Below are 13,736 nucleotides of genomic sequence, written 5' to 3' on the forward strand. Positions count from 1 at the left end.
AAGTGTATGCTTTGATTTTTGGGATGATGATTTCTCCAGGCATCTGTTAATCCAAGTGGCTTCACTGAGTCATTGAATCTTTCAGAGGCCTTATCTTGTGAAAGAGTGTGAAATGACTGGCCTGTAGTAGAATTTAGTGTACCATTTAAATCTTCTTATGTTTGATGGCATATTGAGTTGTGACACAAATTAGGTATTTCTTTTACAATATTTGAGGGGTAAATATTTAGTAGTGAGACTTTTCTTTTGATTTCCCCTGATAGTATTCTGCTGTCTGAATTGTTCATTTAAGTTATGGGTGATTCAAGGGATGGGGCTTTTGTTAATGATAATTACACTGCCTGCCTTTTAATTATTAGATTTTGAGTGCAAAGAGTTGGAAACCTGACGTGTCAAATACCCCTTGGAGTTTTTAATGGTCTTAAGTGATCAAATATTTCTTACAATTGCGAACAGACACACATCTCCCCCTGTGTATAGACTGAATCTTTACATATATTAAGATGGGTTTGTGAGTGAGCTATTCCTTCTTTCACTCTCTTATCCTTCTAAAGGGGAGCTGAAGATGAGAAAAGAGTAACAGCCAAAGTAAAGCACTTTGTCCTGTCCTTTCTCTTCTGCAGGTCCTTGGCAATACTTGCTTGTAATGGGTAGAGGGAGTATTGAAGAGTTTGGAGTTGTCACTCTTATCCTGTTAGATTATTGTTGTAACAGTATCCATGAGCCATGAGACATTGAGTCGTCTTCCTCCTCCTCAGAAAGAATTCTTTGGAAAGACTTTTCTATTGTATGTCTCCTTTCAAGACAAATCATCATCAGTTTCTAACACTACCCTATAACAGAGGTAGTTCTTGAGGACTTCTTTTCTTAGCCCTGAGCCCCAACAGCAATTGCGCTTTGGGGCCATCTAGCTCCGCATTTTTTGCTTGTTTTGCTACAGTGGTAGGTCTAATGGCTTTGGGTCAGGCTCTCCAAGCTGAAGCAGCAAAAGCAGCATTTTGTGTGTCATTTCAGGTGCCCGCTTCCTTTTAATAACCTTTACCATGAAGAAGCCCAGTTGGCCTAGTGAAATTCTTTACAGAGAGCTTCTAACATCGACTCAGAAAACCTTCTGGCACCCTTTCTGGGGATGTCAATGTACAATACTAAGACACTTGTAAACTAGGGCTGTCAATTAATTGCAGTTAACTCATGTGATTAACTAAAAAAATTAACTGTGATTAAAAAAAATTAATCGTGATTAATCGCACTGTTAAACAGTAATAGAATACCAATTTAAATTTATTAAATATTTTGGATGTTTTTCTACATTTTCAAATATATTGATTTATATTACAACACAGAATACAAAGTATACAGTGCTCACTTTATATTTTTATTACAAATATTTGCACTTGAAAAATGATAAACAAAAGAAATAGTATTTTTCAATTCACCTCGTACAAGTACTGTAGTGCAATCTTTATTGCGAAAGTGTAACTTACAAATGTAGATTTTTGTTTTTGTTACACAACAGCACTCAAAAACAAAACAATCTAAAACTTTAGAGCCTACAAGTCCACTCAGTCCTACTTCTTGTTCAGCCAACCGCTAAGATAAACAAGTTTGTTTACTTTTACGGGAAATAATGCTGCCTGCCTTTTATTTACAATGTCACCTGAAAGCAAGAATAGGCGTTCGCATGGCACTTTTGTAGCTGGCGTTGCAAGGTATTTATGTGCCAGATATGCTAAATATTCGTATGCCCCTTCATGCTTCAGCCACCATTCCGGAGGACATGCTTCCATGCTGATGATGATCATTAAAAAATAAATAGTGCGTTAATTAAATTTATCACTGAATTCTTTGGGGGGAAAACTGTATGTCCCCTGCTCTGTTTTACCCGCATTCTGCCATATATTTTATGTTATAGCAGTCTCGGATGATGACCCAGCACATGTTGTTTGATTTATGAACACTGTCACTGCAGATTTGACAGAATGCAAAAAAGGTACCAGTGTGAGATGTCTAAAAATAGCTACAGCACTTGACCCAAGGTTTAAGAATCTGAAGTGCCGTCCAAAATCTGAGAGGGACGAGGTGTGGAGCATGCTTTCAGAAGCCTTAAAAGAGCAGCACTCCGATGCAGAAACTTCAGAACCCAAATCACCAAAAAAAAAAAAAAAATCAACCTTCTGCTGGTGGCATCTGACTCAGATGATGAAAATGAACATGCGTCGGTCCGCACTGCTTTGGATTGTTATCGAGCAGAACCCGTCATCAGCATAGATGCATGTCCTCTGGAATGGTGATTAAAGCATGAAGGGACATATGAATCTTTAGCACACCTGGCATGTGACACCGGTTACAACAGTGCCATGCAAACACCTGTTCTCACTTTCAGGACACGTAAACAAGAAATGGGTACCATTATCTCCTGCAAATGTAAACAAACTTGCTTGTGTGAGCGATTGGGTGAAGTTGGACAAAGTGGACTTGTAAGCTCTAAAGCAGGGATCGGCTACCTTTGGCACACGGTCCTTCAGGGAAATCCACTGGTGGGCTGAGCCAGCTTGTTTACCTGCAGCATCCACAGTTTCGGCCGTTCGCGGCTCCCACTGGCCGCGGTTCGCCGTAGCAAGCCAATGGAAGCTGTGGGAAGCAGCAGCCAGTACATCCCTTGGCCTGCGCTGCTTCCCACAGCCCCCATTGGCCTGCAGCGTGGAACCGCGCCAGTGGGAGCTGCGATTGGCCGAACCTGCGGATGCTGCAGGTAAACAAACCGTCTTGGCCCGCCAGCGGATTTCCCTGAGGCCACGTGCCAAAGGTTGCTGATCCCTTCTCTAAAGTTTCACATTGTTTTATTTTTGAATGCAGTAATTTTTTTGTACATAGTTTGATATTTGTAAGTTCAACTTTCGTGATAAAGAGATTGCACTACAGTACTTGTATTAGGTGAATTGAAATATACTATTTCTTTTGTCTTTTTAGAGTGCAAATATTTGAATTCAAAAATAAATAGAAAGTGAGCATTGTACACTTTGTATTCTGTGTTGTAATTGAAATCAATATATTTGAAAATGTAGAAAACATTCAAAACTATTTAAATAAATGGTATTCTGTTATTGTTTTAACAGTGCGATTAATCGTGACTAATTTTTTTAATCGCTTGACAGCCCTATTGTAAACACTATTGGCTTCACGCTTCTTGATTATATACAGCGGAAAGTAGTCCCTTTTTATTACTAAGAGCTAATTTTTATCACACCACCCTGATATAGAAAACATTAAGCTGGGAAGTGTAAGGAAACTCATTATTAATATAGCAACAGTCTACCTGATCTATCTATCATATTGTGGATGCTACCACAATACAAATGTTCTATCTGTTGCAAAAAAGTTGGCCTCAGCTCTTTCACTCTGTTAGATACTATGACAAGTAACATCAAGCAAGGCAAATGGCTGATTGTGTGTAACCCATGAGTGAATCTGAATATGTGGAAAATCTAGAAACGAGTTCAGGATTCCCAGGAAGGAAATTTTAATGTTAGTACAAAATGTATTAAACTGAAACACTGTATAGAACATAGTTGTGAGATCATCTTTATGGTATGTGTGTGTGTGTATGATGGTGCTTATGCCATATGTACAGGTTAGACCTGTTAGATAAACACCACATGTTTACAAAATAATCATGGAATAAATTCCTTTATTTCTGTAATCCTGGAGTGAACTGCATTTATTTTCACCTTTGATTACCTCATCTGCACTTTGCCCACTAATCCATCTCTGCCAGAATTACATTTTCACACACTTTGAATATCTTGCAAACAGCTGTCATTTAAAAAAAAATAATGTTTTGTTCAGGTAAAAGCAGGCCTTGAAAACGACCAATAATCAGTCCTGAATCAATGGCAAATTTAAATTACAATCTCTCCCTTCCCAACACACAGTTGTTTCATTTTACTACAGAGACAGAGCTTTCCAAATGAGATATAGGGCAGGTCTACACAACGGGTTGAAGTCAACCTAAGGTACACAACTCCAGCTACGTGAATAATGTAGCTGGTATCGACGTACCTTCGGTCGACTTATTGCGGTGTCTAAATGCGCTGGGTCAACAGGAGAAACTCTCCCGTCGACTTATTTTATGCTTCTCATTCCGGTGCAGTACCGGAGACGATGGGCGAGTGATCGGCGGTCGATTTAGTGGGTCTTCACTAGACCCGCTAAATTGACCCTTCCCCCGTGGTGGATTGATCGCTGCAGCGTGGATCCACTGGTAAGTGGAGACAAGCCTATAGCAGCATCTCTAGGCCTGGGAGCCCATGAGATATTGTACCTCACAACTGCAACATCTTTTATAAATGGAAAAACTATTTTAAATACATTTTAGCAGCACTAATTTATCTTCTTCTACCTCTACATTTGAATTCACAGGGCCAGATTCTAGTCTATGTGTATGTACATTCCTGGTCTTCAGTGGAGTTACTCTTGATTTTATACTGGTATCATGTCAGAATCAGGCCCATTGTATTTAAGACTGAGGGATTAAAAAGTAGTAATAACTATTATAAAGCAGTCTAAAACTTTTTCATAATCGCATTTCTGTAAAATATGTGGCATAAACAAAACACATTTAGCACTTTGTGGTAAAAGGATTTTATTGGTGCTTTTTTGCACTGACCAACGTAAGTCATTCATAGTTTCACCAGTCCTGAGTAATGATGGTCATTCCATACATGTGCCGGTAAAACACTTATAATTGCCACCTCGTTTTTTATTCTGTATCTAAATCATTGACAACAAGGGAATAGTTACAATTAGCAGTCTATTAAGAATAAAAAGTCTTGATAGTGCACATGAATAAAGAAAGCCCTTGAAGAATCGAGGTCACTTGCCAAATTGTTCCTTTCAAACAAAGATTACATGGACATCATCTCCCACATTACATCCAGGCGCAAAGACAGTCTACACACTGCAACACCAAACTCTCTCTCTAACTAATCATTCTTGACTAAACATGGAAGCACAGCGTGACTGACTGTTCTAGTTTAATACTTACTGTTTTATAAAGGAAATAAAATCTGAACAGCCGTCCTCACTAATTTTTCATGTAGTTTTGATTTTGGAATTAGGACAGTATGTTTCGAATGGACGTATAGAAAGTTTGCTTAACACAGTGAGGTAAGTTTTACTTCCCTGTTTACCACTCTTCCCCTTTTTTCCTCTCTTCCTCCCCCTCCCCACCCTTGTTTTTGTGTATAGTAATCTAAGTTTTTGAAATGTTTCAGAATGGATGACAATCAGGATTCTCAGCTTGTATAGTGCAGGGAGATTTAAATTCAGTGAAATACTCCACATTTTCCAAAGCATTGGAATTGGAAAACTATTCAGGCTATGATCATATGCTCTGTGAACCACTTTAACTTTCTCAGAGTGCTGCAAACTCCGTGTAAGTGCTTTATCTTGGAAGAAATCAGAGGCTGACTTGTTTACTTTTGCGTGGATACAGTGCTGAGTGAGTGACCCAGCACGATGTGCAAAAATGTAGTGTCCCCTTACTAAAACTGTGAAGTGCTTTAGTAAGCCCAGCATTAGCCCAAAGCCCCGAAACCTTAACTTTTTTTTTTCCCAAATCTGTTTTGCCCAAATTAAAGGAACTCACTGCTATGCTATAAAGCAATGTGTATGATACATTTATATTTAAGAACCTCCTGGTACAAATCTAAAATCCTTTTGTATTTTCCACTGAAAAAATATAATATGCATCTATTTTAACATTCATAAAAACCCAAAACTTCAGGTAAACTTAAGATAAATTCTTATAATAGAAAAACCCTTAAAACCTAACCCAAGACATATTAATTTTATTAGTAAAAGTAAGAAACTTCAAATCCTATATCTGTTTGAGAAAGGAACATTTAAAGCTCCAGAAATGTGAGAGCGTTTTCACCAGAAACGCTCTGATTTTTTACTATATTGGTTTTACTATTTGTTTGCTACCAAACAAATAATATTGAACTAACCTTGAGGGTCAGGGGCCCTTTTTCACCAGACAGAGCTTTCTTCAAGACAGAAAAAAATAAATTTAGTTCCCCACTGCCACCATCAAAGCAGGATTTGTTTTAAAATATCAAGACATTATGTATAATTTTACAAGACTCCTTCAGTCTTTATCATTTATTTCACAAAAGATTACTTTTCCACAGATGGTACATTAAGACAAATATATTTTTATTTTGTTCTTAAGACCAGCGGTGCACCTTTGACAGGGGAGGATACGCCAGTGGTAATTAGCTTCAGATTTTCACGTAAAAAGTTGCGTTGTCGAACTGTAGCTGACCTCATGTAACCACTAGTAGAAACTACTTTTGCTGACGCAGTAGGCGGTGTGGTCTGTGGAGGCAGCCCATTGATCTCATATGTCCATTGCATTGATGCTGTCTGAAAACCAAAGAGGAGAGATCTGATATAAAGCAATCATGGCTTAATAACTTGAAATATGTAATAGCTATTTAACACAGTGCTTTTCATTACAGGTTTCAGAGTAGCAGCCGTGTTAGTCTGTATCCGTAAAAAGAAAAGGAGGACTTGTGGCACCTTAGAGACTAACAAATTTATTAGAGCATAAGCTTTCGTGAGCTACAGCATCTGATGAAGTGAGCTGTAGCTCACGAAAGCTTATGCTCTAATAAATTTATTAGTCTCTAAGGTCCCAGAAGTACTCCTTTTCTTTTTCCTCTGAATTAGAAAGCCATTTGTTGTTCTCCATGTAGGGTGCCTGGAAGTCACAAAACCAGAACTGCACCCACAGAGAAAAAACATGATCATGCAAAACTAGGAAGAGCATTTTATTTTATGAGCTAAGGGCAGTGCACTAAAAATGACACACAGCCTACCCCTCTAGGTGAGCTACACATTTCTTTTTATAGTGAATAACAGTCACGTATGTTGTTCTGAAAGACTTATTTCACAGCATGATGGGAATGAATGGGTTGCTAGGGTTATTTATACACTAGAATTTAATTGTGGCTCTTGTAATAAATGATATTCTAAGTTTTGGTGACTTTAGTTGGGTCAAAATAGTTAATACCTTGAGTCCTGCTTTTGTAGTTGTGTTATGGAAAGTGGAACTATGGACTCGCATTGCAAACTCTAGTTTAGGAATCTTTACATGAACTGAACATGACATTCTTTACCTCCTTTATGGCTATTTGTATGTATGCAAGAGTGACCCAGCTGGGCATCATCTAGTTGTGCAGTATATATTTCGGTGTCCAATCAGCAGTCATCTCCTGTATTGCTTCTGTGTGTTAAGACAGCCTGGTTCTCGCTGTCACCCCATATATGTATGCTCAAACAGCATTCATCATGTACTTAATTACTTCTTATAGACACTGATCATGTAGTTAGTTAATTCTTATGTGCATGTCAAAGCTTCAGTGCTCTCTTATCTCCTATACCTGTCTGTGATTATCAAGGCAGAATTATGATTGCAGTCATTTCCTGTATATGTGTGTGTGGGGGGGGGGGGGGCTAGGCAGGATCTTGCAGTCAATTCTTCAATATCTGAGCCTAAAGTGCCTTAATTTTTAGAGGCATTTCCTCTCTCTGAGTCACTTTAGTACTATCCTTCCTGTCATTATGTACGTGTGTGTGTGTGTCTCCATGCAGTAAGTATCTTTCAGTTATTTTCTCTGCAACTAATTGTCAATTCATTGATCTATAGGTTTCTGTTGTCTTTTGCCCTTAAACTCGGGCCTGGATTACTACAAAATGTGCTAATTGTGAGGTCTTCTAATGCGGTTGGAATAGCATGACCAGGCTCTGGATCAGGCTAAAAGAATAGCCCGGTGCAGATGATAGTCCCCCTTTCTCTCTGCTTTGTGATCTATGGCTGCAATAACATCTACATAGCTGCTTTGGGGTAAGGGGAAAAAGGGGGAAGAGGGGCAATAACCAGGGATCCTAAGATGTCTCCCTCTCCCCTACACCCCAAAAAAGAAAAAAACAAGATATAGACTCCTCTCCTCTCTCCCACTTCCAGTAACAAGGGTTTTATTACTAAAGGTAATTAGCATTTATATAGTACTTTATGCATTTACTGTGCTGAACAAGCATTAAATGATCCTCACCACCCCATTTAGATGTTATAAATAGGCTTGGAAGGATTAGATTTTTATCTGTAACTGTTGATTTCACCCAACGAACACAAACCAATGAAAAAAGAAATGTCCATTGATAACAAACAGAATTTACAGAGTGGCAAAGTAAGAAAAATGCTGCTTGAGAACTTACTAGACTTTGATTTAAGGATAACGTGGGGGAGGGAATATCTTTTATGATCTTTTGATTTAAGAATATGTATTTTGTGTATTTAGAGGTGATGCTGACAATTTGTGTTTTAAAGTTTTAACTTTTTTGAATCTGTCTGCTGTCTTTAATTGTCTGACACTTCCCATAATTTCCCACAACTGAACATTCAAATCAATCAAAAAAATGCTTAAAACTTGTAATTTCATGGAACTGTGAACATTAAAAATGGCGGGGGGGGAATCTTTAAAAATAAATATCAATATTCCCCACTGAAATTATTAAAAAATAAAAATTGAATTCTGTCAAGATAATTATAAATAGTCTTATCCCTCAGTTGCAGATGGGCAAACTGAGGATTAGGTAGACTGAATTCCCTAAGGAACTCAGTGTCAGAATCTGACTTAGAACTCAAGTGTTACTCCCAGTTTTATGCAGATTCCACTACACTATGCTTCTTGTAGGACAGCCTGCTTCATCGGCTGTGTAGCCTAGTCACTCTTCCTATCATGGGCGTTGTTGGAGGTCTTTAATGTCTGTGCTCCAGGATTGGGCATGCTTTCTCGCCTTAGATCCGAGTAGGATTCCCCAGCCTCAGTGTTGACCCAAAATATAAATAAAACCCTCAGACAAACATGGATCATCCAATACATATGTGATCAAACATTCCCAGAGTATGCAATGTTAATTTCTATAATTATTGAATGAATATGGCCTGGATAAAGCACTACAAAATAAACTAAAAGGACTAGTGGGTCTTCTCCATCTCTAATTTCCACTACAAGCGTCGATACATGTGAAGACAATACAGATGAAGACAGAGGGATGTGGGAGGTGGGTCACCCAAAAAGATATTTATCTATTTCTAGTTTATCATCAGTCTGATGGCTTGCTGTTCATAACAGATTTCAAACATCAATAATTTTTAACTCTAGAGTCAATGCAATAATGCTTCCCCATGACATTAACTGCTATCCTGCCACTGCTAAAGTATATATTAGATGTGACTTGCAATCATTTGCTTGTGTTCATATCACAGACAACTCGTGTGCACAGGTTCCCGGGCATTCGATTGTATGCTTTTTGGGGCAGGAGCTGTCATTTATAATATGGTTGTACACCTCAACCCGTTTGTGACTTCTAGATGCTACTGCAATATAAAATATTTAATGTTAATGCTCCTTTTTATGAAACTAATCTCCAAAATTAAACAAGAAGGTTAAAATGTGAATGTGTTTTATCTATGCTCAAAAGCATGTCTTTCTCACCAACAGAAGTTGTTCCTCTCCTGCTGAGTCTTTTAATATCAGAACACCTTTCCATTTACAGGGAATATTTTTTGAAAACGGTTGACTTTAAAATTAGCACTCTTGACTTTACATGACGTGTTAAATTAATTACCTATGCCAAACAGAATTACTCTGCAAAAGCCATGATATTTCTGAGATATACAAACACCAAAATAAAGCATAAGATCTTATTAGATCTTTCATCATGCACGTATAATTTTTTTTAAAAATGCTCATTACCATTCCTCTAAAATCTGAATCAAAATCTAATTTCATATTGTGGTGTTATGTATAACAAACTGATTAGTTAATCCTTATCCTAATCTCTATTTAATACTCTACATTGATGGACCTGCCTTCATTTTCTGAGAAGATGAATGCAGTCAAGAGCAGTTGCTGACAAAGCCAGCACCAGGACGTTATGTCCAAAGATAACTGTCATTTTTAAACATAAATTTTCCTCTGTGGTTAGCTAATTGCCTTATTAACTCTGGCAGAAGGTGAAATGGTTTATCTTTCTTCATTATGTCAGATTAACAGTTTAGTTTGAAGAAAGTTTAACCTCAGGATCATACTCATTGTGTGCATGATTCATTGAACACTTCAAGGCTAGAGAAAAGATCGGATAGGCTGGAGCAACTAAAATTTACACTGAGGTATAGGGTTGCTAAGAAATCATTCCTGCTCATAAAACCCATATGTGATGTAATTTTACAATCTGTAGTATTCTTATATTGTTTTGGGCAGGGATTTAAGTCAAGCTGGCGGGTTCTGTCAGCAATCAGTTTTATTACCCAGCAGGTTTTAAACATAAACTCTATTGCCTTGTGTTTTTTGATATTTGATCACTACATATGCGTGTTTATGTTCATTTCTGCTGTATTTGTAATGAAGGACATCATCCATTGTGCTGCCTTTTCACCTGTGCTCTCTACTAATGTGCATTGTTAACGAAATGGCAGTTACTTAGCTATAGTAGACTTGAAGTCAATAAAATACCATTGAATCATGTTCGTTCTGAGTTTCCGCCTCTTATTTAAGATGGGAAGAAATTTATGATCTGAAGAGGGATTTGGGATGGATCTACTGTAATGTACTGAGGCTAAGTATTCTTTAAAGATTGCTGTAGTCCATCATGAATTTAAAAAATTATGATTTAGGATTATGAATTATAAGGTGACCAAACCCAATTCCTTTCTTAATGGACTGTCATGATGAACTGTCCCTTTAGTTGTAGCTAATTTATAATCTGCAACAATGGTAGTTCATCTGGTGTAAAATTCCTGCCGTTAACCAAGGATTGAAGTAAATATTTCGTACTGTGAAGTGATGTGCTTAAAAGGGAGGCCCCTTCCTTTGATGCAGAATTTGCAGAAGGGGCAACTGCTGTTACTTCTAAGACTGCAAATTATACAGTGTAACTACCATCATCATTTGTTTAGTATTGTACAGCAAACAACACACTATTTACTACAGTTTTACTCATTATGAATATTCTGATCATCATGACCCCTGCAGATTGCCCACGCTGCCAAATTCAGATCCAAATCTGAATGGTTAAACACATTGAAGCTCTGGGTCCTTGATCAGACTCGTTTCAGTGAGAGAGACTTGAGCGTGGAATGTTTGGGGAGTGAGGTTCAGATAAAGCATTTTTTTTATTAAGTCTCAATTTATCTTACAGCATTCAATGTATTCTTTGTTAGTGAAGGAATATCTGAAATTTGTTAGGTTCTTCAACCAGGAAAATATGTAAAGGCATTGATATTGTGGTGTGGAAGGGAGACACTGCTTCTTTGACCTTGAAAGGTTTGCTTCATATAATCCTACATCCCTTACTTGCACACATAGTTCCATTGACTCAGGTGTAAAAGTTACTGTGTCAGGTCCGTATTTCCAAACACAGAAACTTGCACCTTCTCTCTTTACTTAGTATTATGATGAATAGACTGTATAGAAAATGGAATACTGACATTGAGAGTCACTAATGGAATTCTTAAGAAAGCACATGGATTAGACTAGGGCATTGTATTATAGATACAAAGGAATGTGTTCCTGAAAATAATAATTGTCTAGTAATGAGAAAGGTATCTTTTTAAAAAGCCTGTGGTCAATGCAATGTTTGTATTGTCTGCTCCATATTATCTTTATTATATTTGATTACACGGTTTGAAGCACTATGATCTTTTACTGCTTGCTGTTTTCATGGGACACCGTGCATATCAATATGTCAGTTGTGACTACAGCACCACCTGAAGTTTGGAACTGTTTACTGGAGTAGCTGAACTATTTTGATTGGCTGCGTGTTTTTCTGTTATCAGACACTCAGCCTTTTGTGGGGGTGGGATGGATGTTGATAGTGGGAACTCTTTAGGTAGCAACGAGGAGAAAGGTCAGCAGGAAAGAAGGCGTGGAGGAGAGGAGTATCTTATTTTAAAAACACAAGAAAAACAAATTCTAGAACCACCGCGAGCCTAATATCACTTTGCTCATATATTGCTGCCCTTTTCCCCAATTTTTTTCTTTGACTGCTGAAATTGTAAGTTCATCATGGCTGAGAATGTTTCTTGGGTTCTGTGAGGTTCTTACCAAACTTTGGATTTATTAAATAACAGGCCTATAAGTAGACTTATTCCATACTGTAGATCCATACAGCTACTAAGCTATCAAATAGATTTTTATGAGCTTTGCAAATTTATGATAAGAGTTGAAAGATGGCATGTTTTTAATCAACGAACACTTGCAGGAGCAACTTATTGTCCTATCAAGAGCAATTCGATGATGTAGCTTTCCTGTATTTCCAGAATTATTTTTAGCCCTGTTCATAGAGTAGAAAGCAACTGGGCTTAAGTAAACTCTCACACCTGAGGGTCCTGTAGTATAATATCTACTTTGGATGTTCATGCTGTGCTATGATGTGGGTAAAATGCAGCAAGTCAGAATCCAGCAGTAGATTTTTGAAGATCTGTGACAGCACAAGCCACAAATCTGAGAACAGGAATAAGCTCGAACACACTTAATACCTTGCCATATGACTCAAAATCAGGTGGATTAAAAACTTGATGTTTTTATTTTGATCTTACCAGGACTAAGGACAAATCAACATTTTCACCCAATATTAACATTAATGAAAGGTAAACTTCAAATGAACTGGATAAGTAGCACAAGCAGTTATAGCCTGAAATCAAGGAGGGAAAAGTTCAGTCTAGAAATTTGGAAGAATACTAATTACTTAATGGAAAAGCTCAGCCAGGCAGTTGAAAGTGCTGCAAACATGGCCACACTGCAATTTAAGTATTTCCCCCTTCCCTCAGATTCTGTGAAAAGCATGAAGAAAAGTGACAGTTTTAAACATAGGCAGACAACAGGAATGACAAATTTACAAATCCTATTAATGACTCCAATTTTCTTTTTATAGAAAGTTAACATCTGAACTCCCCACAACAGCACATAACCTGTCCCATTCTGTTTTTTAAATATGAGGGTATATATGTGTGAGGTGGGGATGAGAACTTTTGAGGAGGAGATTCATACACACACAGTGTAATATTTAAAATCTGGTGTTACTATGAAGTGCTGAAATTAGATTAATGAAAATGGACTAGATGCTGGCCCTTACTATGACATAGAGCTTACTCTGATACAGGTAGAAATCTCTCGGTGAGGTAGAATTGGCAGAGTGACTTCATTAAAAGTCAGAGGAATTACTCTGGATTTACACCATTGCAATGGAGAGATGACTTTTGTCCTAAAAACAGAATTAATTGTTACAGTAGATATACCATATAATGTCCTTTACTAATGTACAGTACTGTATGTGTATGACTTGCAGTTAAAAACCTGTCACAAACTACTAAACTGTGGTGGAAAATGTCAGTACATGAAGAAAAGTATCTAAGTGTGGGAATGGGTACCTGCGCATACAAACATCCCAGCTGGTATGCACAAAGGGAGGAAGAAAGGTCTTGGGATAAGCCACTGATCAAAATAGACACTGATTTTGTTTTTATACTATTCTAAATTAATATGAAATCTGCTAAATTATGGTAACTGACCAATGTGGAAGGAAAAGCACCTAGGTACTGAGAACAATGCATACACATATGTTTTTGAGCAGCTAGCTAACATGAAACTGTGATTTTTCTCTTTCAA

At 37.5% G+C, this 13,736-nt stretch overlaps 1 protein-coding gene across 1 annotated transcript in view; it reads right to left on the minus strand.

The window, feature by feature from the left end:
• Positions 1-4,632: 4,632 nt before the first annotated feature.
• Positions 4,633-13,736, minus strand: part of CFAP47 (cilia and flagella associated protein 47) — a 635,949-nt gene continuing 626,845 nt past the window's right edge. The window contains exon 64 of the mRNA XM_074968655.1: positions 4,633-6,426. Coding sequence (XP_074824756.1) covers positions 6,217-6,426 — 210 coding nt within the window. The 3' untranslated portion in view covers positions 4,633-6,216. The remainder of the gene's footprint in view (positions 6,427-13,736) is intronic.

This window comes from Natator depressus, chromosome 1 (assembly GCF_965152275.1).
Source record: "Natator depressus isolate rNatDep1 chromosome 1, rNatDep2.hap1, whole genome shotgun sequence".
Taxonomy (NCBI): Eukaryota; Metazoa; Chordata; order Testudines; family Cheloniidae; genus Natator; species Natator depressus.